Source organism: Pipra filicauda, unplaced genomic scaffold (genome assembly GCF_003945595.2).
Source record: "Pipra filicauda isolate LSUMZ 115617 unplaced genomic scaffold, ASM394559v2 scaffold145_size1923396_pilon, whole genome shotgun sequence".
In the NCBI taxonomy this organism is placed as follows: Eukaryota; Metazoa; Chordata; class Aves; order Passeriformes; family Pipridae; genus Pipra; species Pipra filicauda.
Genome location: NW_024103940.1, coordinates 1 through 27,130, shown reverse-complemented (window position 1 = coordinate 27,130; position 27,130 = coordinate 1). Strand labels below are relative to the sequence as shown.

Genomic DNA, 27,130 nt, shown 5'->3' with positions numbered 1-27,130 from the left:
ACGCAATACAGCATTTGCACTGTATGTTCATGGTTTGCTTTCATCACTTGCAGTTTCTCCTTCATTTTTATTTTCTGTTTAGAAGTAGAATTTCTCAAAAATGGAAGACTTCAGGAGTCAGGATACAGTGGTCTTAATATAAATTACTGGATTTTAGTGAATAGTAGACAACTATTTCAATGAACGGTAGAAAGGACCTGTTCCCCTAGGCAAATAGTAATTTAAACCATCAGTCAGATCACCTGATACCTCTGTATTTAAAACATGATTCTATGTCTCTTGAAAAGTCACTTAGGAAATGGGAAGACTTTAAAGTTCACACACCTGATTATAAAGCTATATACATAGCTTTGTCATACATATACATGCATACATACATACACTCATTTATTGCAATAGTTCATTTTTTCTGTAGTTGAGGTTACTAAACTAGAATTTGCACTGTATTCTTCAGTATCAGTAGGATGGTGATTTTAGCCTCTCTGAAGCATGCTGTTAAGATGTCATCCACGTTTATGTGCCCTTTTGCAGATTACTCTTGAGCTATTGTATTGTGCACTCTATAATCCAAATCAGATCTTGAAACTCAGCAGAAGGTGGTTAGGTTTTTTGCAGGTTACTGGGGTTTTTTAAGCTGTCCTTTCTCTTATGTTATTAAGACATTTTTTCCTCTTGTATAGCAGTCATAGTAATTATCATCTACTTGATTATTTTCTTACCTCACCAGCACTGTCAATCTTTGTTCCAGTCCTGGGCAGAAGAGAATAAAGAACTCATATATTTTCCTTTTTTCCCTTCTTGTCAATGCTTAGTTCTCTAATCTGAAAACGCAAATATTTAAACCAGTATAGAAGTATTTCACAGAAAGGCCAGGTCAGATTAAACTTGTAGAAGCAGTAACTGATGGATACACTGAATATCTTTCTCTGTCGTTTCATTCATTCCTCATTCATTCCTCTCTTCGTCAGTACATTACAACAGGTTTTCCACCCCAGCTAGTGCAAACAGAAACTATTTTCGCTGAATTAAGAGGTTTTTTGTACCTCACTTAGGGTTTTGAGATCTCTACCCTCAATTAAATTATTTGAAACTGGAAAATGACTAAAAACTTTTAGAGAGAGACGTTATGTGACTTTGTGAAAGTTTAAAAAAAAAGTATATCCAAAATGCAATAATATTCCTGCCCTTCTTTATTGCAGGTTTCCATGCTCCAGGAAGCACAGAAATTTCTTATGATTTATTAACTTCTTTAACAGGGTTAACAAGAAGTTGCCTTGATTAGAGACTTAGGTTGCCTAAATTTAATTTGTAAATTTTTAAAGGAAAAAAAGCTAAATATAGGTGAGAAAAAGCAGAAACTCCCCATATCACATTATAATTTTATATATTTCTGTTTATGCAGTGTACATAATAGTACCTTCTCTGAATTCAGCGGGTTGTAGTGATTTAAAGAGAATATTAGTTCTGCTTTTAGCAATACAGCACATTCCACTATCATATTAGAAAAAGAGCAAAATTTGTAACTGTGAACTAACTTAATTCTCTCAGTGAAATTTTTTTCTAGAACTTAGAGTTCTAGACAGGTTTATATATGAATTGTTTTCTAGGGATTGTATTTTATGTAAAGGTAGTGATGCAATAATTCTCATTGGAATTAAATGCTTGTGATCATCTTTTCCCTTTATCTTCAGCTTCCTTTTCTGATTAATGTCCGGACTGAAATTTTACTTAAACTTTAATTTTTTCACAGGCAAAAACCAGTATTACACATGCAGTTCAGTAGAAACTGGGGTTCTCTCAGGCACTTTGTTACAAAGAGAGACATTTTTTATTATGAAAAAGATTGTATCAGATAAAATTTTAGAAGCAGTAATTGATCAATATGGTGGAAAATAAAAAGAAGCCTTTTCTTTCCTAAAGAGCATGAGACAATGTGAAATATCTGGTTACTCTAGAGCAACCAGAGTGAACTGGAGAGAACTGGATCATGGTATCTTTTGCAAAAGCAGTATTGTTATTTGTGTTGTGGGGTCTTGGAGTGTACAAAATGATAATAGATCATGCACAATCATCTCAAGATGTGTGCAGCTTTGTATCAAAGGAGTGTAAAGAAAAGGTGTCTTATTTAAAGACTTAAAACTGTTCTTTCATTGTCTTTTTTTTATTTTATGCCTTTCTCAAGATATAATTTTTTGCCGTATTATCCTTAGGCATGGAGATTAAAAGGAAGCATTAAAAGTTGTAGGTAGTATCTATGCCAATATAGAACTTAGGGATGCCAACCTATTTTTGGGTTTAACAAATTTAAGATGGGATTTCAGGAGAAAAAATGAACAGAAGGCAAATTGTACTTCTGACTACAAACTGTTTGAATGTTCAGAATATCATTGAACTTGTTTACCTCTTAAGTAGATCACTAAGATTTTTAAATGCTGACAGAAATTGACTGGCAAAAAACCCGCTGTTAGTCTAGAAACACAGCAGTAGAGCAGAAAGGAAGCAATTGGTGGCACACTGTGAACAAGATCTCTTTTCACACAACTTATAAACAGGTTATAAACACGAGAAACTCTTAATATGTGGAGGAGTGTATATGGTGAAATCTCCTAGGTATAACCCAGTATGTCTAAGTCGAAGTTGCTAAGTTAGACATAGTCATTATTTATAGATGGGAACCAAGGAAGTTGAGGAAGTGGGAAATGGCATTAAAAGAAAAGTATTTAATGATGTGAGTATTAAGATGTGTCATTTTAACTACACCGAGACAAGCAACAAAGCTGTCTTAATGTCCTAAGAATGCAACGGATAAAGGATTCAAGCTAGGATTCAAGCTTCTTCCTGGCTTCTGTGTGCCCTCAAGTCTTACAAGGCAAGAATGCTCAAAATGCCTTGATGCAGACTGGGTAACAGCATATCCATTTAAGAAAAAATCCCATCTGGAAATGCCCAACATTAGTGATTTAGCTTGTCACTGGATCTTCATTTCTTCCTTCCTCTTATTGTCTGCTACTGCCATTTTCCCCAAACATGGGGGTTCTTTTGGTGGTTCACTTGGAGCTTCAACATCAGGCTGAACTCAGAAATTCTTAATGAGGAGAAAGATCTTAAGATATGTGTGTGTCTATACCTTCAAAGATCTGAATGTCTACACTTTCTGGTTTGTTGTGATAGAGAAGTGAATTGCTGGAAGTAAGAGCACAGTGATCTTGTAAAATTGCTGCCTTTGAAAAATGAAGGGGTTAGAATAATGAAAACCAAATCAGAATAACCCTTTGTAAACAGTGTGTTATAGTAGAATCTATTGCATTTTGAGTTGTAGAATTAATGTTAGAGATCACTTCTCCTATCTGAGGTATTTATCATTTCTATGTCTTAACATTTTACACTAAATAAATAAATAAATCATTATGTTAAAATAGTAATCTAGTCAATTATAAGGCTGGTGTGATAGCTACATGGCTGGACCCAAATATTACAGTAATAAAAGCCAACAAACTTTCTAAGACTCAGCATATAAAGTTCAAGAAAGCTTTATTCTCAAATTCATTCCTCTATCTCTTTTCTTTAAAGCTGAACAGAAGGGACAGAAGATAAAAAGTAATGATAGATTCACTTTTATAACTGAAAATAAGAATGCTTTCTCACTGTTGTAAGTTGGTGTCATTTCATTTTTTTCACCAACTAGAGGATCTGTCACTAAAATTCAAGCTTAGAAATATAATCATAGAATAGTTTGGTTTGGAAGGAACCCTTAAAGGCCATCTCGTCCAAACGCCTACAATGATCAGGGGCATCTTCAACTACATTGGGTTGTTCAGAGCCCCATCCAGCCTGACCTTAAAGGTTTCCAGGGATCAGGCTTCCACAACCTGTCTGGGCAACCTATTCCAGTGTTTCACCACCATCATTGTAAAAAATATCTTCTTTATATCTAGTGTATATCTACCCTCTTTTAGTTTAAAGCCAGTACCCCTTGTCCTATCACCACAGGCCCTGCTAAAAAGTTTGTCCCCACCTTTCTTATAGCCCCCTTTAAGTATTGAAAGGCCACAATAAGGTCTCCCTAGAGCCTTCTTTCCTCCAGGCTAAACAATCCCAACTCTTTCAGCCTGTCTTCATAGGAGAGGTGTTTCATCTGATCACTTTTGTGGCCCTCCTCTGGACTCTCTCCAACAGGTCCATATCTTTCCATACTGAAGACCAGAGAGGTGGACACAGTATTCCAGGTGGGATCTCACAAGGGCAGAGTAGAGGGGGAGAACCCCCTTCCTTGCCCTGCTGGCCGCGCTGCTTTTGATGCAACCCAGGATACAATTGGCACATTTCTGGCTCATGTCCAGCCTCTCATCCACCAGCACCCTCAAGTCCTTCTCAACAGGGCTGCTCTCCATCTGTTCATCTCCAGTCTGTATTGATACCGGTGGTTACCCTGACCCAGGGGCAGCACCTTGCACTTTGTCTTATTAAACCTCATGAGATTCCCACAGGCCCGCTTCTCAAGTTGGTCCAGGTCCCTCTGGATGGCATCCTGTCCTTCAAGTGTGTCAAGTGCACCACTCATCTTGGTCTTGTCTGCAAATCTGCCGAGGGTGCACTTGATCCCTTTGTCTGTGTCATCAATAAAGACGTTGAATGACATTGGTCCCAGTGCAGACATTTGAAGGACACCACTTGTCCCTGATGTCCATCAGAACTTTTTGCCTTTGACCACTACCTTCTGGATGCAACCATCCAACCAGTTCCTCATCCACATAACAGTCCACACATCTTTGCTCTCCCAATCCCTGGCTTAAGGGCAATCCACTCAAGAAATGTGAGAAAAGAGGTTGCCAGTGACAACTGAGACAAAAATTGTTGAGTGCCTCAGCCTTCTCTTCATCATTTTGCCAGATGTTCATCGGGGGGGATATGCTTTCCTAACTGGCACTCTAATATATTATGTGGGGAAAAGAAAAAAGACTGAATTTTTATTTTTCCCCTCAGAATGTATTTTAAAGCAAGTATTGGCTTTGGATGGTGGTTTCTAATGCTTTTGCCTTTATTCCCTCCAGAGAGGCCGGTAGCTTTTGCAGCACAAATCTTACATCAAGAATTTTTGTAGCTGAAATAAAGTCTTCATGGAATAAAGAGTATTTATGCACTGCATGAGATTTCTTATGAGAAATTTTCTCACTGCATGACATTTCTTTAGAGGGTTTCAGTCATTGCTAACAAGTGGTTTTCTTTTCAGAGTATTATCCCGTAGTTAGAGAATGGAAAGTTTGCCTCCCTTCATGCCACAGCAGAAATCACTGTTGGTCATTGTTGAGTTTGAAACAGAGGCTTAAGAGGAAAACTATTATTTTCTTATTATTTGCTGTTGTAGTATGTCTGATTCATAGGTTTTTCAGGGCAAATAGTGTGTTCTGTGCTACTTCAGTTAGAATATGATCTTATATATTTGCTAGGAATTTGTTACTGAAATTAGGAGAAAATGCCATTAACTGCTGTCAAGCACTGAATATGAGGAGGTACACAAATGGAGGAATGGGGTATTCCCATGTTTTTGATATGAGGTTTTGAGTAAGTTTTACATACAGTATATTTTTTTACTATTAAATTTCTCTCTCTTCTTTTTAAGATTCCAGATTCCATCATCTCTCGTGGCGTTCAGGTTCTCCCACGTGATACAGCCTCCCTCAGTACTACTCCTTCAGAATCTCCTCGTGCCCAGGCCACCTCTCGTCTCTCCACTGCATCCTGCCCAACACCAAAAGTAAGTACACTTATGCCTTGCAAGCTCCATGCTCGGCCATGTGATCTATCAGATTAATATATTGCCTCTGCTGAACAAGGTTGGTTCGCATGCAAGGTTGTGTCATTCTGCATAATAGATAAACGCAAGACAGTAGAGCTTGTTCCATGTATACTGTTGCACAGTTTAATATGTGGATCCACCAACACCTTATGGTTACTGAAGTTTCATGTTATCTCTTGCAATATCTGTCATGAATATGAAATTGTTAGCACTTTGAATGTATTTAATATGCTTTAGTATCCCCAGGAACATAGATAATCCTGCCACTGAGTAGCAACATTGAACAAGTAGTATTTTGTCAACAAAATATATGTGCAAATTTCTAGCCTGGGACGGGGCAGATCTGTGCCCCACTTTATTATTGATCAGTTTAAGACACTTTCAAACCAACTGGCTTTGCTCAAACTTAGATATTTGCTGCCTGACATTTGGAAACAAAAACCAGCCTAAATTGAATAGAAAGAAAGTTTTAATGCCAACCTTGTGGGATTATTATTCAGTTCTTACTGATTACACTATACTATTTAATCGTTGAGGTGAACTCTATTAATGTGCTCTTTTTATCAAACTTTAAATAGCATACATGAAAAACTAAGCAAATTGACCAGTGGCAAGGCCTGTAATGTTTACCTTCGGCAGAATTCCTTTCAGCAGAAGAAAACTGTCTGCATTCACTTTGTTCATTCACATCACAAAGATCTTTCTGTGGCACCAGATGCTGACATACTAATAGACCAGTAGCAGATGGCAAATAATAATATTCTTCCTTATCTAATTCGTGATCCTTGAGGATTATTCTGCTTGCTAAAATGATTGCCCAGCATCTGCTAGTTCTTCTTTCCTGCTGTCTCATTCTTTTCTATCAGCAAACAAGATTTATTGGCAACCACCCATATAAATATTTTGGTTTAAACTATGGGATTGTTTTATGCAGTACTCACCTTCACTGTAATAGAATCAAAATTATTCTGATAGCCAGCAAACTTGAGCTTCATTATATAGTCTACTTTTCTTAAGATTGTTCAGTGAATTCTATCTGCAAGCGCCTCCTTCATTTGTTTTCTAAAAAATTGTGTCTTGTCTAATGACTTAAAAATAAAAATCTGGAGCAGAAGAGCAACACAAAGCAGAGAATCTGCACTGAGTTTTATGCCTGTTGACAAAATGAGAGTGTCCAAAGAAAACCAAAGGAGACCAGTAACAGGCATAAATAAGAGACAGTTCCACTGCGAAATAGCTCTACATGAAGCCTATATGTTTTCAGGAAGTTTATCACAGTGGGAAGGAGTAAAGCTTATCTGTTATGAAGCAGAATGTAGTCCTCTAGACTGTCTTCAAAGATTCAGAGAATACAGAAGGAATCTACAAGAACTTTGAAACAGACTAAAAAACTGAAACTGTGTTTGGGAAACTGGGTGAGATGAGCTCATTTCATAATCGGATCATGCTTTGGTATTTCATGTTGAGACCTGCTTTTCATGTATTACTGAAAAATAGATTTTGTTCAAAATGTGTGAGACCACACCACTTTTGTAATAGGAATCTCCATGCAACATCTAGCTAGTCTAGATTTTCTGTGATGTCTTTCAAAGGTGGGTGGTACAAGCTGATACAGGCAAAGACAAAGAAGAGCTCAACTGGAAAATACACTTGAAAGGTTATGTCACCTGTTCCTATTGCCTAGAGGTTGGATTTTGCACAAAACTGTAAGCTTCTTTGCCACTTAGAGAGCTCTTTACTCATGTTACGTATTACTTTTAAAAAACCAAAGAGACTACCCAATATCTTTTTGTTCAGCCCTTTTCAGTACCCTCAAGTTGTCAAACATCATCTGAATTCGTCAAGAAATACAGGTCATTCATATTCTTCAAGATTATCAATATGTCTAAATGTCTTCACTTACTGAGTTTTTCCTTCTGGATCCTGGCATTCTAATAATGCAATATAAATTTAGTTCACACTGGACTTCTTGATGCACACAATAATGAAAATAAAGGTAAATTGTACTTCAGCATCCAGTTGATATTACAGGGTGCTTTTTTTTTTCTTCTTTAATCTGCAAGTGTATTTCTTTTCAATATGCTCATTTGCTAGTTGAGGAACTCATTTGAGGCCTCCAAAATGTGTATATACAACATGAAACAAAAATGAAGAAGTGTCAGGGGAAAAAAATTATTTCTTTGATTATACATATTTTTGGAGTGGTGGTCTAGCCACAAAGCTAGTGGCACTATATTTCTTTGTCAACTCTGTATTCCAGTTTATTTTGTTGTACCATTTTCGTGTGTGTTTTTTTGTCCTAAGTATATAATACCTTACATTTCTCTTACTGAATTTGGTGAATAGCAGAAAATTGTGTGCACCTCAGAAAAAAAATCAAGCTTCTGCAATAATGGGAGCACCTCTATTAAATGAATGTAAGTAGCAGGTTACTAAATGCATGAGGGTATTGGAGAGAAGGTGTGGGGAGAATGCATTACTAATGCTCCTGATTGATCTGTTAGGAGTCTTTACCTTTTCATAATGGTATTTTGGAAAACTAGTGTTGTTTATATATAAAACAGATCATGTAGACAAAATGTAACATTTAATTTTAAATGTGTTTTACTGTTTACACTTAATTGTCCATGTTTTCTGAAAGTCTCTGTTTCTAACAAAGTACTAAATGATGAATATTGAGTTTGAACCTTGTTATTTCAATCGGTCTTCAAAAATGTAATTTCCTGGTAAAAGAAGTAATTATGGGAACAAACTTTTTAGCAGGATCTGATGCAATAGGACAAGGGGGAATGGTATTAAACTGAAGGAGGGTCGATTTAGATATTAGGAAGAAATTCCTTACTGTGAGGGTGGTGAGGCACTGGCACAGGTTACAAGAGGAGCTGTGGGTGCCCCATCCCTGGAAGTGTTCAAGGTCAGCTTGGATGGGGCTCTGAACAACTAGCTCTAGCTGAAGATGTCCTTATTGCAGGGGGGTTGGACTTAGATGGCCTTTAAAAGGTCCCTTCCAACTCAAACTATTGTATGATTTGTATGATATATTTTTCACTTTAGCCTCTTGGGAGGTTGAAACTTCTCAAGACAAATTGCCATTGGGACTACTCTACCTATCATTAGGTACATCCCCAAGACTAAGCAAAGTAGCTTTTGTTAGCTTTTAATAAATCTTTGTAGAACACCTTTCTTGTTCTCTAAATTGTATTTGAGGTTCAAACAAAATCGATCACTGCTCAAAAAGCATTTAAACCATATTTATAGTAGATGGATTCACATATAGAGGCAATCTAAGTTTTACTCAGAGGAAAACTGCACTAGCAGTCCTCCCTTTTTGAGTCATTCAACCACAAAGTTGATACTGATTGTGACAGATATTTTTATTTTCTACAATATAGTTTTGATCTTTTAAAAGTTTTACTGCTTTCTTAACAAGGTTAGATGATTTTTCAGAATACTTGCATGACAAAAGTTTAGGATGACACAGTGAGACTTGCAAATTTTTCTTGTCATTTCCAGTAGCTGCTCAGATTCTAAAATCTTACTATGTTTTTGTGTGTGTTTGTGGTTGGCGTTTTCATCAAGTAAAATGCAATGTTCTTTTCAGACACAAAAGCAATATGCTACCTAGTGTCTTTTTTTTTTTTTAATATTTCCATTTGTGTTGAGTCTTGGTTTTTTTATGCTTACAGTATAAAATTTTAGATCTATAACTTCAGATAACTTAGAAGAATATATCCAGAGCAAATGACTGAGCCATTATTTCAAATTTCTAATTTTGTTCTCCTCTTAGGGAGATGATATTGGTATAAAAGAAAATTACAGTTTTCAAGTTGAAGCCTTCACTTTTCTATATAAATGGCATAATCAATATTTAATTTTTGGCAATATTGTGTGTCAAAGTCAAATGAAGCAGATTTAGAAGACCAAGGGCAGATTTTAAATTATTGCCAGGAATTCATTTCAGTGACATTTAAGTGTTCAAAGTATTTCACTTCACAAGATCATCAGTCTCACTGATGTTCAATTCTTCTACTTCAACGTGCAAAGTTTCTTTCAGTGTTATCCTGAAGGATCCTAAGGAACCTGTAATAGTACTTTTAAGATGAGAGTATGTTTTTCTTTTTCCATCTTGCTGCTTCCGTGCCATAACTTCTTATATTCTGCAGAAGAAAAAGTCTTTCTCTACTTTACTTGCTGATTTTCTGTCCCATCCCTAGCTATCTATTTTTTAGTTACACTGAACCAGCCAAAACCCTTGGTGATAAGTTAGATCCTTACATATTTGTAGTTGTGATAATGGCTTTTGATTCCTATGTAAGGCTCTATCCTACAGCTAAAATGAGCAAGCAAGGCTACTTTTCAGAAGTTTTTTCAAGTCTAACAAAACAGTCACAGAATCAAAGAATATGCTGAGTTGGAAGGGACCCACAAGGACAATCGAGTCCAACACTTAGCCCTGCACAGGATGATCCCCAAGAGTCACACCATGTGCCCAAGAGTATCGTCCAAACCCTTCCTGAACTCTGTCAAGCTTGGTGCTGTGACCACTTCCCTGGGGAGCCTGTTCCAGTACCCAGCCACCCTCTGGTGAAGAACCTTTGTCTAATACCCAACCTAAACCTCCCCTGACACAACTTCAGACCATTCCCTCAAGTTCTGTCACTGGTTACCACAGAGGAGAGAGCAGTGTCTGCCCCTCCTCTTCCCCTCACAAGGAAGTTGCAGACTGCAATGAGGTCTCCCCTCAGTCTCCTCTTCTCATAGAATAGAATCATAGAATCATAGAATCGATTGGGTTGGAAAAGACCTCCGAGATCATCGAGTCCAACCCTTGGTCCAAATCCAGTCCATTTACTAGATCATGGCACTCAGTGCCACGTCCAATCTGTGTTTAAAAATCTCCAGGGATGGTGAATCCACCACCTCTCTGGGCAGCCCATTCCAATGCCTGATCACTCTCTCTGTAAAGAATTTTCTCCTGATATCCAACTTAAATTTCCCCTGGCGGAGTTTAAGCCCGTGCCCCCTTGTCCTATTGCTGAGTGCCTGAGGCTGAACAGACCAAGTGACCTCAGCCTCTCCAGGCTGAACAGACCAAGTGACCTCAGCCCCTCCTTACAGCTTCCCCTCCAGACCCTTCACCATCTTCATTGCCCTCCTTTGGACACTCTCTAACAGCTTAATGTCTTCCTTATATTGTGGTGCCCCAAACTGCACACAATATTCAAGGTGAGGCCGCACCAGTGCAGAGCAGAGCAGGATAATCCCCTCTGTTGACCGGCTGGTGATGCTTTGCCTGATGCCCCCCAGGACAGGGTTGGCCCTCCTGGCTGCCAGGGCACTGCTGACTCACATTCAACTTGCCATTGACCAGGGCCCCCACGTGCCTTTCTGTGGCTGGGAGGTCTATAGCAGACTCCCACAGTGACATCCACATCATTTGTTTGCCCTTTGATTCTTACCCAGAGGCTCTCAGTGGCAACTGTGCCATTGCCAACTGTGAGCTCCCTAGATTCTATCCCTTCTATTACATACAGTGCCACCCCTCCACCTCTTCTGCCCTGCCTATCCCTCCTGAAGAGCCTGAAACCATCCAACAGAGCACTCCAGTCACAGGTCATCTCATCTGTCCACCGCTCCAGCCATCCACACCTTCTTTGTAGCACAGTGCATTTAATTCTGCTAGTTGATCACTTTCTGTAGCTTAGTGTCTCCTTTGAAGAACTGTTGTCTTTATCATTGAGAAGTTGACATTCACCTAAAGACCTAATATTCTCAATGATACTTGCAATTTATGTACATGTTTCAGTTGCAGAGAATTTCTGAAATGAGATAGCCTAGAAAAAATACATTAAACTTTTTTTAAAAAAATAAAAGGCTGATGAGAGTTATTTCAGTGACAAAAAATATTTTATTATTTTAGTCATTTCTTATGCTTCCTTCCAATAAAAGATGATGCTTAGAACACCTGTCATGAGCCACAGATTTAATGTTTGAATGTGTACATTGACATCCACACAGTCAAATGAGCTATGGATTTATATTAAACCTAATTATGATTTATGTTTTCAGTCTAGTGTTTGACTTCCAATGTACAGCTGCTCTGTTGAAATTAGCAGATGAGAGCAGGTGGAGTTGGGAAGGTGGTTTTGTCAATTATTGTTACTATTTTTTCAGTAGAAATATTCAGTATTTTTCAGTAGAAGAAAGATCGGGATGCTTATCAGAAATTCTTAGTTAATAATAAGAAGCTGTTCAAGACATGTTTTGGCAAGCTGTAGTTTTATCCATAGTGTAGACGTTTTTCATACATTTGAGTGCATATTTTTTTTTCATCTTGATTCTTACTATTTCTTCTTAAGGTGATCATCAAGGTGAGAGCAATAGGGCAAGTATGTGAATGTATTTTAAAGTTGGAACACAAACACTAAATTTCCAGGTGAAGTTTGTTTCCTTTTTATTAAGTTTGCATGTGCTGAAGTTTTTTCTTGCTCGGGTAAGTAGCAAGTGCTTTAGCACAGCTCTTTATCTGTGATATGGTTGAGGACCATAGGAAAGTGCAAAGGATGTTTTAAATTGTTAGGATCATCTACATAGAATAAATCACACCCCAAGCACTGCAAGCGTTTCTTGGTTTTTCTTGTAAAAATACACACAGGCATAGATAGTTACTTGATCCTGCTAAAAATTCTGATGTTTTCATGATTATTTCTGCATTTAATTTTCTCTGAAATGTTTTTAATGCACATTCCAGGATTACAGAAAATTATATTTAGTAAAAAGAGATGCTGAGAGAATGTATATGGGAGCAGAAAGTAGCCAGAGTTGCCTCAAGATGCGGAATCCTGCTTACTAATGCTACTTAACTACTATATCCCCCTGGGTTCTTCTCAATACAGTGCAGCAGTGGTTTTCAAATCAATTACTCATTAAGATACTAGCATATTTTCATATAATCACTACCTTTTCCCCTTATTGTTTAGAGTGTATTGTCCTGGCCAAACATGTGGATAATTGAGCCCTAGCAGGTATTATTTTTAGTTTACATTTTGGTTACAAACCCTGGTTGTTAGTTAACAACCTGCTTCAGCTTCAAAAGTGAGACATTGTAACTAAGAAGCTGCTTGGTGTGCTTGGGTTATCAAAAAAACATCATAAATAATAAAAGCAAAGTTACTGAAATCCTCTCTAAAATCAAAGATTCACTTTGTAGGAAGGTCAAAACTACAGGGGTAGGCTTTTAAGGTTTTTTTGTTTGTACCAAAATAGACCTGTCAAGAAGTCTCTGGAGAGGAAGAATCAAGACTGGGATCAAGTGCAAGCTGAACATTGAGTTTCAGTGGAAGTACTTATTTGACTTGACTTTATTTATTGAATATCTGTGCTTCAAGTAGTGCTATATTTATTGATTAAAGTAGTAATATTGATAATAATAATATTGATAAATAGTATAGCAGTGCCAAAATCTAGTTCCCTTCCCTTACTCATGCTGAAGAAATGCTTATAACAGAACTAAAGAAGGATGTTAGAGTAGTTGGGAACTGGCATCAGATCCAGAAGTTCCAGAACAATTCTTGTATTCATAGAATGAGCTACTTTTCGCACCTATTATATATTGAATCATACAAAGAAGCTCTAATGTGCAAAATATCCCTATATTTCTCTTTCTTAGTAATCGGTTGGTATTTTATTAAGCTACGGAACTTCATTCTTTTCCTGAGCCCAGTGAAACTTCCAAACATGTCAGAAAAAAGTTTCTCAGGCTTTCCATGGAAAAAATTATTTTTTTCACATTGTAGCTATTCTGCATGTGTATCCCTTCAGAAGAGAATAATCTTTCAGTACATACATCCTGGCTCACACATGCATTGCGTGTATACTTACGCTGCATCAACTTGTCAGTTCCTCCTTGAAATGTTTGTTTCAATTAGTCTTGGGATCAAGAGTTTTCATTTCTTACTACACTGTCTCCAAAGGCCAAGTGTTTTTTTCAAATTCTCATAACTTCAGTTTGTCATTTCCTTAAAAAAAAGATGTGCATCCTTCCCACATTAGTTTCCTTACCTACACCTTTTCAGTTCCTATCCAAAGCAAATCTCTGGTTTGAATTCTGATATAATGCAAGATGAGGGGTTTGGGGTTTGTTTGATGATTTTGGCTTTTTCACAACAGCAATGTAGTTATATGTGTCTTTCATCCAGTGTCTTCAATTAGAAATTACTGTGACTGCACCTCTACAGAATTGTTTCAAGCTCCATTTTCAATATATCTAGTTCTGGTCTTTCACCAATGCTTGTTGAGTTTGTTGGCACTTGGTGATCATTTTGATGCCTTTTGGAGTTGGCCTCTTGGAGGAGGAATATTGACTTCCCATCTCCATTCATTCTTTTTTCATTGGGGATATTAGTTCCTGTTACCTAGGCCAATTGACTTAATCTTGTTTATGGAGAACAATTTCGAGAGTAAAACTATGCATCTTATAGGCTGAATTTTCATATAGTCATATGTTCTGTTTGTAGGAATTTGGTTTTCTTCTGCTCTTCTTCTTTAGTGTCTTAGTCCATTCATACATTAGCCTGATCTTAATCAATAACTCAGGTACGGGAAGGCTTGCTTCTGTTTCTTCACTGACTATTGACATAATAAATAATCCACATCACTTACTGCTGTGTTCTTTTTTGATGAAATAATCAGAAATTTTAAAAATGTACCTGTAAGGATAAACAACAATCTTTTTCTAGTTGTTTCTTTCTTATTAGAGCAAATAATTTAATGATGCTGTAGCAGAGTTCAGTGCAAGCTATTATAGGAGAGATAGGTGATGTATTTTAAAAAGGATTTCGTTCACCCTTTCATATATATGTACTCAAGAGCACAAAAATACATACATTCAGTGGTCTGTCCAGTGTCCATAAGTGTGTACCCACCTGGTCTGGTCTGGATTGCCCGAAATGATGGAGAGGACATGCGGCACCAGCTACAACGTTCTTCACAGCTTCTCTAGCATCCTTCTTAGCCAGTATCCATTAAGTCAGTGTTGAATCTACCTTTTATACTCTTTAGGAGCTGACAGCTAAGAGGGTATTTGTCTCTCCATCTGGCCGCACCTCTTGAATATGTTAGATTTTCTTCCTGTACTGTGTTCTCTTTATCTAAACCTGCTTTTTATTGTTCCAACATTATCTCACAGTGGCTCAGTTCTTTATTTTGCTCCATAAACCATTTTAGGTTGTCTTCTCTTACTGATGGGGTATCCCCAGAAGCTGCATAAAGTGCTGTGAACTAAAGTCAGAGTGGTACTTTTGAAAAAGGCTGATGAAAGGTGGTCATTTGTTGCCCTTGGTGGATAAAACTTTTATCTCGATACAGAAAAATGTATTTTTCAAGATCAGTCTTGTTTGAATTGGGTACCTGTTCACTTTGGATTTATTGAATCCATATTAAAAATACTTCCTCTTTCAGAGCAAGTCTATCTTCATGTAGTCAAGCAATCGGGCAATTTCATTACAGTATGTGAAGTCATTCTTGATCTGATGTGGTAAGAAAAGCAACTCTCCAAAAAGCCAGCTTATCTAAAAAAAAAGTTTATCCAAAAATTGTTTATCTAAAACCAGATTGAGCCCAATGCAAGGCTCATATAGACCATTTACTCTAGAATATGTGTGTGTCATCATCTGGTTTTGCCTGGCACTTACAATGTACCTTCTACAAGGCACAGGAAATATAAACCTTATCTCAATTTTGAGAATTTTTTTTGTAATAAGTCTTTCATATCAAGTTCTCATTTCTGGTGTCTTTTTTACCGAAGCAGGTAAGCTTTCACTTTTACAGAAGCTAGTTCTCAGAATCATGTTACCCTTGCATCTATAGGTCGATACAGCAATGCATCAAGTGTGAATATAGTCATTCATCTTTTTTTTTTACCCAAGATAGACAAGGCAAGGCATTTTCTTTTAGGACTTAGCCTGAGTAATTGCTAGCAGCATTTGAGAGTTTCATTTGTCAAGAAGATACTTACATCATCTTGATTATCCAAGTTTTTGTACCGTAGCTATATTTAGCAAGTGTTTCCCCACAAGGTTTTTAGAAAAATGGACAAGATGCTTTCTCTTTAACGTTCTTCTGCCAAGTTCCTGTGCCTTATTTCCTGGCTGAAAAAGGAGAACTTGGTATGTGGCCTAATGTTCTCGCTTCTACCTCAATCTGTGCCTCGCTATTCCTCAGGATGATTGTTTTAAAAAAAAAAATCTGTGCACATGTTTACAGTCTACTGTGTAACCATACCAGAGGAAGATGCATGCACTAAGTTAATGCTGCTATATTTCTTTGGTGTGGTCCTACTCTATCTGTTCTAAGTGCAATAGATGACAGTTTAGAGTACCTGAAGTGAACAATTAAGCAATTAGATGAAATAAAGTTATCTGGAAAGCTTTGAAAGCATTATTGTAATCCCTAGCGTACCAAGTCCATTCCATTAAATAGTCCTGTTAAATTGTAACGATCACTAAGCATCAATAAACAGTGCTAAGAAATGAGAGAAAAATGTGATGGAAAAGGTAAAGGTTTTTAGAATCAAAAGAACATTTGTCGCAATCACTTGTCCAGCCTTCTCATAAACGACCATTCTAAATTTGTTAATACAGTTCACCCTGTTAAATTCAACTTCTTTGTCTGCTTACCACTCTAATTACCTCCTTTCTCACAATGGAAGTTAGAAGCCCTTTATTTTGTAATTAAAACCATGTAAGGCTTAGGTCAATGCTTATCCAATTCTGTATCCTGGATCTGCAAAGAGTATTTAGCATGTGCCAAGTGCACTGCCTGTGTTTGAGAAAATTTTTATTTAGTTGTGTCACTTTTTGTTTAGTAAAATATTAATCAAAGATTGTTCTTCCTGTTTTAATTTTCTACAACAGGAAAAGGGAGAAGGCACTAGAGTGCTTCAGGGAATTGTCCTATTTTGAACATTGGCAACTAGTTGAGCAAACTCATTCTGTTTGTTTCTTGAAGAGATTATGTAAGAAAATAGTATTTAATTTTTTTCTAAATTTCTGCCTTTGAAAAATTAATAAACTGTAGCAGCACAAATTATGACAAAACTCTGATGACATGTTAAAATACAAGTTCAAAATTGTATGACCATGAAGATATTATTCTATTCACTGATGCCTCAAGATTTGGTGTTAGAATGTGTTCTGATGATTATTGGTGATGGCAACGATCCAAATGAATCCCCATTTTTATTCCACTTAAAATTATCTTTAATATCTGAAATTAATTGGCTCTATTTTCCTTACCCATTTAGTTTAATTTTAAAAGGCAAAATACGTATAATCTCTTTAAAAGGGGCATTTATGAATAGGGTAGAATTTGATTTCTTCAATTAGGTTTCAACAGTATGTTTACTTGTTTGAAAGGAATGGAAGTGTTCTTTCTATTTCTGATCCCTTTCGCACTATCATTGGGTATTACAGGACAAGAATTTCTGTAGGCATTTATTGATATTTACATTTACTAAAACCTGCATACATTTCAGTATGTAGGTTTTTATTTAAACTAGCAATACTGGAGACTATAGGAATGTATTTATGGAAAAAGTCTATGACAAATAGGGTCCTGAAAGTGAGTCATTCAAAGCGCTTACATTTGAAACATATTTCTCTTCAATGACTGTGTTGGAAATGGGGCCTCCCACTTGATTACCCTGCAGTAGATTTATTCTGTAAGAAACAGTGGCAGGTTTGGCAAGATTTCAAAACAGCTGTTGCCTATTTTCAAATTCGCGCCATTCATTGCAGTTTATTTTTTAAGACTACTTTTTTCTTTTATAAATACTTTTACAAAATGTGAGGAGTGCCTTTGAGCAAGGAGTTTGGCAACTCCAAGTTCTTTGCAACACTTGGTTTGCTTTATTAAGTTTTCTAGGCAGCCTCCTTGGACAATGGTTTCACTCAACAGCACTGTCAGTATGGACAAAGTGACCTTAGTCACTTCCCAGGTTATTGCTAGTAGTTAGCCACTTAAAGGTCAAATTGTTTTAAGCTTCTGCAAAGTGAATTGAATCCCAGATCTTTCTACCTTAACTTCGTCTTCCAAGGTCTTCTCACTGCTTTAATTGTTTCCTATGGCTTTAGTGGCTACACCCTTTTCCAGTATCCTTACCAACCCTTCCGCTCCTCTTTTACAGTTGACCTCCTCAGGACACGTAAATGTGAGGAAATACATGGGACAAGAAGCTTTATACAGATTTTCTAAACACAGCCCTGTCTAGTCAAAAGTACAGGCTGTAACAGATATTTGAGAACAAATCTTAAATGCACTTATCCTCAAACAGGTTTACTCTTCCCTTTAAAGTCCCACTGGCCCAGATGTTGTCAGAAAGATGAGATCTTCCTTGTTACACTGAGCCCCAGTGCGAACACCACTCCCTTAATTTTGCTACTAGAAGTGCTCAAAGAGAGCAAATATTTGCTTTATAACCCTACCAGAGAGCTGATTTGATTTATAACCTGCCTGTCACACCATCAGGTCACTTCTAAGTGACTTCATTGGTGCAACAGTTTTCACCGTGACCACCAAGGTATCTCTGATAGGAGTTAGCTTAATGTCTAAAAATGTTTAAAGGACTCTGTCCTCCACTAGATGTGCTATAGCTCTGTATGTGCTGCAGCTTTTAGAACTTCAGCTTAGGACAACAAGGCAAAATAGCAGCACACTCAGAAGTGAATTGTCAGTTTGGGAAAGGTATGCAAAAACAATACAAAACTTCACCACCTAGGACTTAACATATCTTTATTTTTTTCTTAAATATGACCTTATTCCTGCTTGCCAAGACAGATTTCTGATATATGCAACAGGTGTTTGGGTTTTGAAAAGGTCTACTAGGAGCATGAGGTGCAAATTCTGCTTTCCTTTGTGGGGAAAGCAAGAGAATAAATGGGGGAACAAAATGTGCCAGCAGACAGTGAAAAAATGTTCAAGCAGTTCTGAAATGCAATAATTTAAAGTATTGAATTGATGTGAAATTGAATGTAAAGGTTGTGTGGTAAAGGTCTAAAACAAAGCAAAGCAGTATTTGTGGCTCTTGAGTGATGAGGCTGCAGGGCTTAGAGAGGTTTGAAGTAGGAGGTAGCTTGGATCCAGGAGGCAGCAATAGCATTATGAGAAAAGAAAGGGCTGTGGTCAGGAAGAACTGGGAGGAAGGCAGCCTTGAGCTGGTAGAAGGGTTTGCGAACCTTCAGCTGTGTGACAAGAGGGTTGTGCAACTGTTAACTGCATAATGGAAGTGAGGACCCAGCTCTCATATGCCCAGATCTCCAGTTTAAATGAGTCTTAGGACATGAAGTCAATACAGATCATCATCATGGCTGGGCTTCACCAACGAAGATTTGAGAAGGACTCTACCCATATTTGCTACAGGCGCGCGCTGGTGGCTAAAGGGGCCAATGAGAGATAGACAAGCCCGGTTGCAAACTACAAATAGAGACATACTACATAATGTTTGTATTTGTCTTTCCCTGGCTGTGCATTTTATCTACCAACTTTTAGATTTGATTTCTGACCATTAAATTTCACTTAAGTCACTAGATATTTTTGAAGAACTAGGCTGCCACATGTTGGTGTAAAATAACCAGTGTATTACCAAGCCTTTTGTATAAGGACATGGTTACATTATCTTTGCCACTATATGTGTTAACAAAGCATTTGATCTAGTGATGATACTTCAATACTGCAACAAAATTACATTACTTTCTACCATTCATTGTTCCACCTGCACTGTGTTTATTCCCTTATCTGCACATGGAACAGTGTGAGGAGTAGTGCCCATTTAAAAAAACAATATAGGCAGTGTGAGCAAAATTTGTGATGGTATGATAATGATGTTTTATTGGCATTCATTAGCATTCACATACATTATGCTTTTGTAGATTTACCATTATCTAGGAAGTGCAGCAACCATAATAAAACTTTTATGCCATACTGCAGTATAATGCACAGGCAGGAATATGTTTATTGATTGAGAATATATGTCTCTTTTATAGGAGCCTGTATTTCCTTTGTTTGAAAATACTCCCTGCTTATTTAGGAAGCCCCTTCTAATTGGTGTTTGTCTGACCTAAAAGTGCAGAAGTAAAAATACTTTCAAGTGCAAGTCTATTTTTCATACATGAATGTAAAAGTTATGCATAATGCATTTTTAAGTTGAAAGAAATTGATTTGCTGCAACATTAAAAATATATTAAACTCTTTGTTTTTGCTTTTATACATCCACCTACCTTTCACAGAATATCTCTTTAACCTGGACTGGAATCTCATGTCCTTGTTTTTCTTCTATATTTTGTCTTTACTCACTGTTCATCGTTGATCTCTGTGTAGTAATCAAGTGGGAGAACAGCAAATAATCTGAACTTGTTTTGGATGCTGATCTCTTGATTATTGTGATTCCAATATTGCATGCCCAAACCATTGAATGAGGTACTTGACATCTTTTTAAACTACTGCTGTAAAGAGTTTACATTGTGAGTGTTGCATTTATTCAATTTCAGAATTAAGTAAATTGATCATATCAAAAAGTTTTTCTCATTATGAACAATGCATGCATTGGCCAGGATTTCGAAGAAAAGTCTGACAGAAGTTTGGCTTTTTGGTGAATGTGGATGGGAAAACACATTTCTGAAAGCTTTAGGTCTGGCAACATTCCAATTTCTTTGTCAGAGTGTAAGTAGGGAAACTTTAGAGTAGCCCACACAGAGTATATTATCAGAAAGGGGAAGGAGTTTAAGATGGATAGTGCTAAATATTTGAGGCTGTTTCTCCTATTGTGGAACTCTTCCTTTAAATAATCCAACAAAAGGCAGAGTCTCAGATTAGCTAGTTGTTCAGAGCTGTTCTTCCTTAATGACAAGTATAACTGCTGGTCTAGATATGTATTTAAGGTTAGGTATTTTAAATTCTTTTTTCTGAAGTAAAATCTAGGATGAAGATTAACAGGTACGTTTCTCATGTGCTCTATTAGGTAGAAGGTAGAGGAATAATAATGAAACCATATGCAAGACTTCTGCTTAGAAAACATTTTCTGTTCCCTCATCTTCTAACAAGTTCATTAAGTATATTTGAGCATTCCTCTTTGCTAACTATTTGGTTCTGTTTTCCCTGCTTCCTTAGTTTTCTTCCACTGTCTTCCTATCTCATTCTGCTCCAACTGTAACTCCACCTTGTTCTTCAGGTGTCAGGATAGGGACACCTGTGGCTAATCTTTAGCTATTAAATCCTACTAGTAGTGCCTTGTAATAAGAAAGGGATGTAAATATAATGCATTTATCTTAACTGTCAGTGCATTATACCTTGCTAGTTTCCTGGAATGTTGCCTACACAGCACCTTTCTTTCTTCATTACATTGAGTATCTTAATTCGCCACCTTCAGTGTTCTCAAACCTTCATGTCTTTCAGGTAACATTTTGCCAATAACTACTTGGTGTTGCTCCTGCCTCATCTCTTAATCCACTTATTTAGCTTGTGTTATGGTATAGATACTTTTGATTTAGAACACTTACACACCTTTCATCGTAATCTTTTATAACTACAAGTGTTCATCTGTGATGGGGTTCTTGTGTCTAAGTGAGTTTCTGAAAAACAAGGAGTGTATAATCCATGCCATTTTCTGAATTAGTACTTTATCTGTCAAATTCTAGATCATCATACAGGAGTTTACCGGAGAAAGATAAGAATATACCTGAATTCCTTTCTGTGGTATTTGCCGAGTAAAAAAAATGTATTTTTTTTATTCCTACTGTCACTTGCCTTCCTGATAGTACGCTATTTAATTCCTAGGACATATGTAGTATAGTTTGTCCAATATTCATATAACACTGATTCATCCCTTGAGTTGTACTTTGCAAGATTCCTGTAGAAAACACATTTTCATGTATATTAACAGTACCATGGATGCAAAACAAGAGTTGACCTTAGGCTATCTCCTTGTAATTCATATGTCCAAGCATTTGTAACTTCGTTACTTGTAGTGTACACATTGTTTATGTATTTCTATATATATTTTGAAGAAAGAAAGAGTAAGTAATATCAGTTATATGCACCTGTAGTATCTCCAATCTCATTTCTGATTGAATCCTAAACCTTCACCACAACTTGAGCAGCCACAATACCCATATTGGTGAGTAATTCAAGAAAAACGTTTTCCCTGAAGTGTAATGCATATTGTTGCCACTTAGAACTTTTCCTCGGGTTTCTGTGTTATGTAACATTTTTCTTAATGATCTAGTTCCATGTGAGATTATAAGCATTCCATGTGAGATCATAAGCATTTTTTTTTTTTCTCTTTCTCATTTTTCAAAACAAAACTAAATATATTATTTTTGAAAAAAGTTTCAAATTAGTAAGATGTATTAGGGTTCTAGTAGATTATGTCTTATTACCTGGAAGTGGTAGTATCTCAACCAGGATATTGGGGAAAGTATCTTTGCTCTAGATCCTGATGTTTTCTTTTCAGATAAGGATCTTTTTTTCCCAATTGAGATTTCCTTTTCTTTTCCTCAGTTAGGAAATATATAGCAACTAGGTTATAACTGCATATATTTTAATTGAATTTGTCTTCTGAAGGAGACATATTTTATTTAAGAATGACAGTTTCTTCTTAGTATATTAGAATTGATTGGAGATTTCCTTGGAGTCCCATGATAACAGTAATGTGGGTGTTTCACTTGAGAGTTTAAATCAGATGCTATTTTAATGCCATAAGACCAGGGAAGGAAAGCAACGATTAACATAAGTATTTCCAGTGTATTTTTCTAATGGACACCCTATCAGAACTAAATACTTAAATTGTTAATATATTGTTTAGTTGCATTGTTTTTTTGAGAATCAAATGCAAGTTAAAAAAAAAAACATTCTGTTGACTGAGTTTTGAGTAAGAATTTCTCCATTTTACATGGCTCAGGTAAAAAGAAACAGGACAATTTAACTTGTGCCTCTGCTAGTGTCCTCCAGAGAGCATAAAGCATCATTGAATTTCCGTGGTTCATTCAGTCTTTGGCTTCCTTGATGAGATTTCTTAAAGAAAAGACAATTAGTGTGGTTTGAAAGGGTTCACCTCACTTGTGTGGGATTTTGTTTTACTTAGGCTATGAAACAACCATCAAATAATAAAAACTTTCAATTCAGTCTTGACTCAGACTAGAAGGATATTGCTAAAGTAATTTTTATTGTCGTCTTCTCTATTTCAGATGACACAAATTCAATTTATCAGTAAAAGACATTTGTTTACCAGATTCAGCAATTCTGAAAAGAACTTTTGCTGTAAATGAGTGTTTTATGCTTCTAAAAATATGAATCCTTTTGAGAAGCTACCTGATTTGTTTCTTCCATACTCTGAATCATATAGGAAAAAATGTATATAATAAAGGAAAAGTAATCAGGTAGAAGATGTTGGAGATTATATATGTGGTATATTTTAATATTTAAAATAAAAATCTAATGTTGGTCTGGCATTAAAATTTTCTGGTTGGGCAGCATAATTTTTAACTGGGAATCTTGACAGCAGTGGCTAAAATCTCTAGACCTGGGTCAGTAGGAATCTGTATTGCATTCTGTCAAGTATCAGTCATGATACTTGCAGGCTCCCAGTTATAGCATACGCTGATCATATGATTTGTAGAAGGTATAGGGTGCTTTTTCTTCAGTGAGAGTTTAAGAACTTCATTATTCTTAGTATTCAAATCAGATAAGTAACATGTATTCTTTCCAAAATGTTAGTGAATTTAGCATGCAACGTGTGTGCCGGATTGGTAATATATTGAGATAAAAATGATCAACAAAGCAAGTTTAAAATGCCATGATAAAGCATCATTTATTTCAGAAGTTAAGAGTCTGTGTCTTTGTCCTCTAGAGGTGTCTCAGAGAGTCAAATTGATGTCTTGCATGTACTGCTAACTGATTGTGTGGAAATTTTTTTAAGTTCACTTTTTCTTTATTCTTCTGTCTTTTTTACCCATCTTCCCCCATTGTAGCAAATTAGACGGCCGGATGAAAGCAAAGGAGTTGCTAGTAGAGTTGGATCCCTCAAAGTAAATATGTTTCTAACATTTATTTTGCAAGTTTTCTTCTATAGCCTACACTTTTCCTTTTGAAGGGGGAGGTGAGGGGAGGGAGGGAAGGGACTTTTCCATTTCTCACCATCCCATCATTTTTATTTCAGTATTCTTATTGCTGTTGGGTCACATTTTGTTTGTTTCTGTGCTACACATAGAACAACCTACTGAAGGCAGGCTGCCAGTTAGGTAGCTTTGGATGTCACTACAAATAAGAGATAGTAACAACTCTCTTGAAGTGCCTGTAATTTGGTGATCATGATTAAACCACTTCTCTGATCTCTGTTGTTTGTTGCCTGTTACGTGGAGAAGTGGCTTACTCATCTTCAAACTACTGCTTCCCATCTTCAAACATAATTAAACTTTTATAGTGTTGACGCTTTTTGCATTTAATTCTGCAAAACACCATTACAAGATAGTTGAATATTTCATATATATGTAGCCTTTAAATAAGAAAAAAATACCAGAGTAAGTAAAGATGAAATGAGAGATTCACAAGAGTCTATGAATGGAGCCACTGTTTTGCTGATAATTAGTATCTTCTGCCTTTTGGTGTTTGTATAAACATGCCCAAATATTTAGATTGCTTAACAGAACAGGCAGATATCTAAACCAGTACCCACCATGTTACACCCTGATAAATGGTTTGGAACCAAGATGCTGATCATATGCAGTCCAAGCCATTTTGTTTAGGTTCCTTTTCAAGAGTTGCGTCTCTTTCAACTATCCAATTTTTCACTTTTCCCCACTTTATTTCCTTTTAGCACTTTCTCAAGCACTAATTTGTTTTTTTCTTGTGCATTCTCCTTGCCTTTTCTACCTTCTTGGTTTTTTACCTCTGTTTTGGTTTTGGTTTTGTATATGAATGTATTGCCTTTGTTCCAGGACAAGCCATCCTCTCTGTTCTCTAACACTGTTCTACAGCTGCTCTTTGTGAAAATGTTGTTTCACTGAGCACAAAGAAGGGGAGGGAAAAGATTAATTATGTACATTTTCCAGTAATGCCACCACTTAAATTGATCTCAACATAGAAAAAGAAGGCAGTTGTTACTTGTTTATACAGGTTCTAGCTAGAGGCATCTGTAGCATTCCTCACTGTCTGTGAGGCTTTATCTTTTCGTCTTGTGATTTGGGAAGAGGTTTTAATTACGGTGTAGATGAGAAGAGCACTGTACATGAATGAGGCACTCTTTCAGTGGCAGACATTCAGACCACTGAATTCACATAGAGGAAAATAAAAGACAGCACTGTTTCTATGCTGTTTTTGAAAATTGTGTATGTAACTACAGTGACCTGTGCGTCTTAAGGCTTGGGTCATCACATACAATTCTAGATTCGTAATGCATGTATATATGCAGAAGATGTAGCTTATTTATGTGGTGGGTTTCACCTATTATTTTTATGGACACCTAATGATACCTAATTTTGGATGAATATTTCTGTATCGGATTGCCTAAGATTTAATTATATGACCCAAAATACATATTTAGACACAAAAATCTTCCTTATAGAAAATGGGAAATCCTAGTTGAGGTTCCCAAACATGAAAATTTACCTCTAAAAATTATTCTTTATGGAAATAAATTCTAGACACAGCCTTACCAATAAACAAGGAAATAAATAAATATGTACATAATAAACAGTGTAGCAGAAATTCAGTAGCTTTAGAATGATAGTTCTCTTGATTTTTCAATTTTTTTTTCCTGTAGTGGGAAAGAGCCATGTTAGGCAAAGATGTCTTGCTTCCAGATTCCAAGTTTACTGAGCTTGTGTGTCCATGTTGTTCAAAGCACTTTGATGTCTTGAAATGTTTTGGCAGAGGCAGTGAGAAATGCGTTAAGCTATGATTTATTGAAAACAAAATAAAACACAAAAAAAAAGAACAAAATAAAAATGAAGAAAAAAAAATGATTATGAGAACAGGTTGCTTTTTCAATTCATTTCCTGATGTTTACATGTAGCTCCGTCGAAAGCGGAAGGAGCTCAGAGATCACCTAGAAGGCAATGTCAAAGGATGCTCTCTCCGAGTAAATGTACGATTTCACTCGGTCATCTGATTTTTTTAAAACTTCTGCTGGCTGGTAACACCAAATCTGATTGGTTTGTCCTCTCATCCCCATCTTTTTCCTTTCTCCTTCTCTTTCTCCCTTTGTGTTTTCTTTCTTTTCTAGCGGGGGCTTCATTTTAATGTGTATGAGAAACCTGACCTAATTGACAGCTTGTTTAAAAAGACATCCTACTGCATTTTAATCAATGCTAATCAAACTGCTTGGCTTCACAGAAACTAAAAAAAAAATCCCTTTCCAAAATCAAAGTTGCGTATCTAAAACTTCCAAAATCAAAGTTGCATATTTAAAAGTTTCCTGAATATTAAACTTAGCAATAAATAAAACAGATGTCCTTAATTAAAAGGATAATTCTTCTGCCAGGGTTTGATAGTCCTACCTGAACCAAAAACTGTGGTTAATATAAGGTAACCCAAAAGCGTATAGGTTCACATGTACCTCTGTCTTTAGCTTCAGTCTTTTTGGGTTAGGTTAATATTTGGCTGAATGAAAGCTGTGAAAATTCTGTTGCTTGTTTTTTTTAGCAGACTAATGCATAAAATTCTGCAGCATATTTCCTATGCATTACATTTACTCCTTAATGAAAAAAAATGTGAAAAATAATTAGAATCTAGTGTATGTCATGACACCCCTATAAAGTTGCACATTTTTCACAAATATTTAATAAGGCAAGTTAAATCCAGTGTAACACTACAGACAGCAGTACCTCATGTTTAGTAGTTCAACTCATAAATTAAGATCAGCAGTTCTATGGAAGTGACTTTAAGCCACATAATTTTGTGTATAATGAAAATTAGGAAAATATGACACTTTTAGCATAGTAGATGTGAAACTTAGTAACCCTTTATCCCTTTGCACATCCATTCACTGAAGGTTCTCTGAATAATTTCTTTGGATTCATGTCCTGTTTGTCTTCCATACACTGTGATTGTTGTCATTCTCAGCACTATCATTCTAATGCATAATCCACTAAGGTTATACAGTGCAAGATAATTTTGGTAATGATAACAATTTGATAATTTTTACCCCTTTGGGTGCTTTTGCTTATCCAGCTATGTATCTGACATAAAGATGATTACTGCTTATTGTCAAATACAAGTTCTTGAGTTTATAATCTTTTGCAGGTCAAATACAAGGAAATTGAACTGCTAATATTTTGCAGTTTC

The 27,130-nt window shown here is 36.4% G+C and overlaps 1 protein-coding gene across 9 annotated transcripts in view; it reads left to right on the top strand.

The window, feature by feature from the left end:
• The window catches only part of LOC120322710 (gephyrin-like), a 212,622-nt gene extending 186,611 nt beyond the window's left edge, over positions 1-26,011 (top strand). For 2 of the 9 annotated variants that reach the window (XM_039378733.1, XM_039378728.1), the window contains 3 exons: positions 5,621-5,755; positions 23,818-23,874; positions 25,860-26,011. In XM_039378733.1, coding sequence (XP_039234667.1) covers positions 5,621-5,755; positions 23,818-23,874; positions 25,860-25,955 — 288 coding nt within the window. In that variant the 3' untranslated portion in view covers positions 25,956-26,011. The remainder of the gene's footprint in view (positions 1-5,620; positions 5,756-23,817; positions 23,875-25,859) is intronic. The other 7 variants (XM_039378730.1, XM_039378732.1, XM_039378729.1 and 4 more) reach the window with 6 other exon arrangements.
• Positions 26,012-27,130: the final 1,119 nt, after the last annotated feature.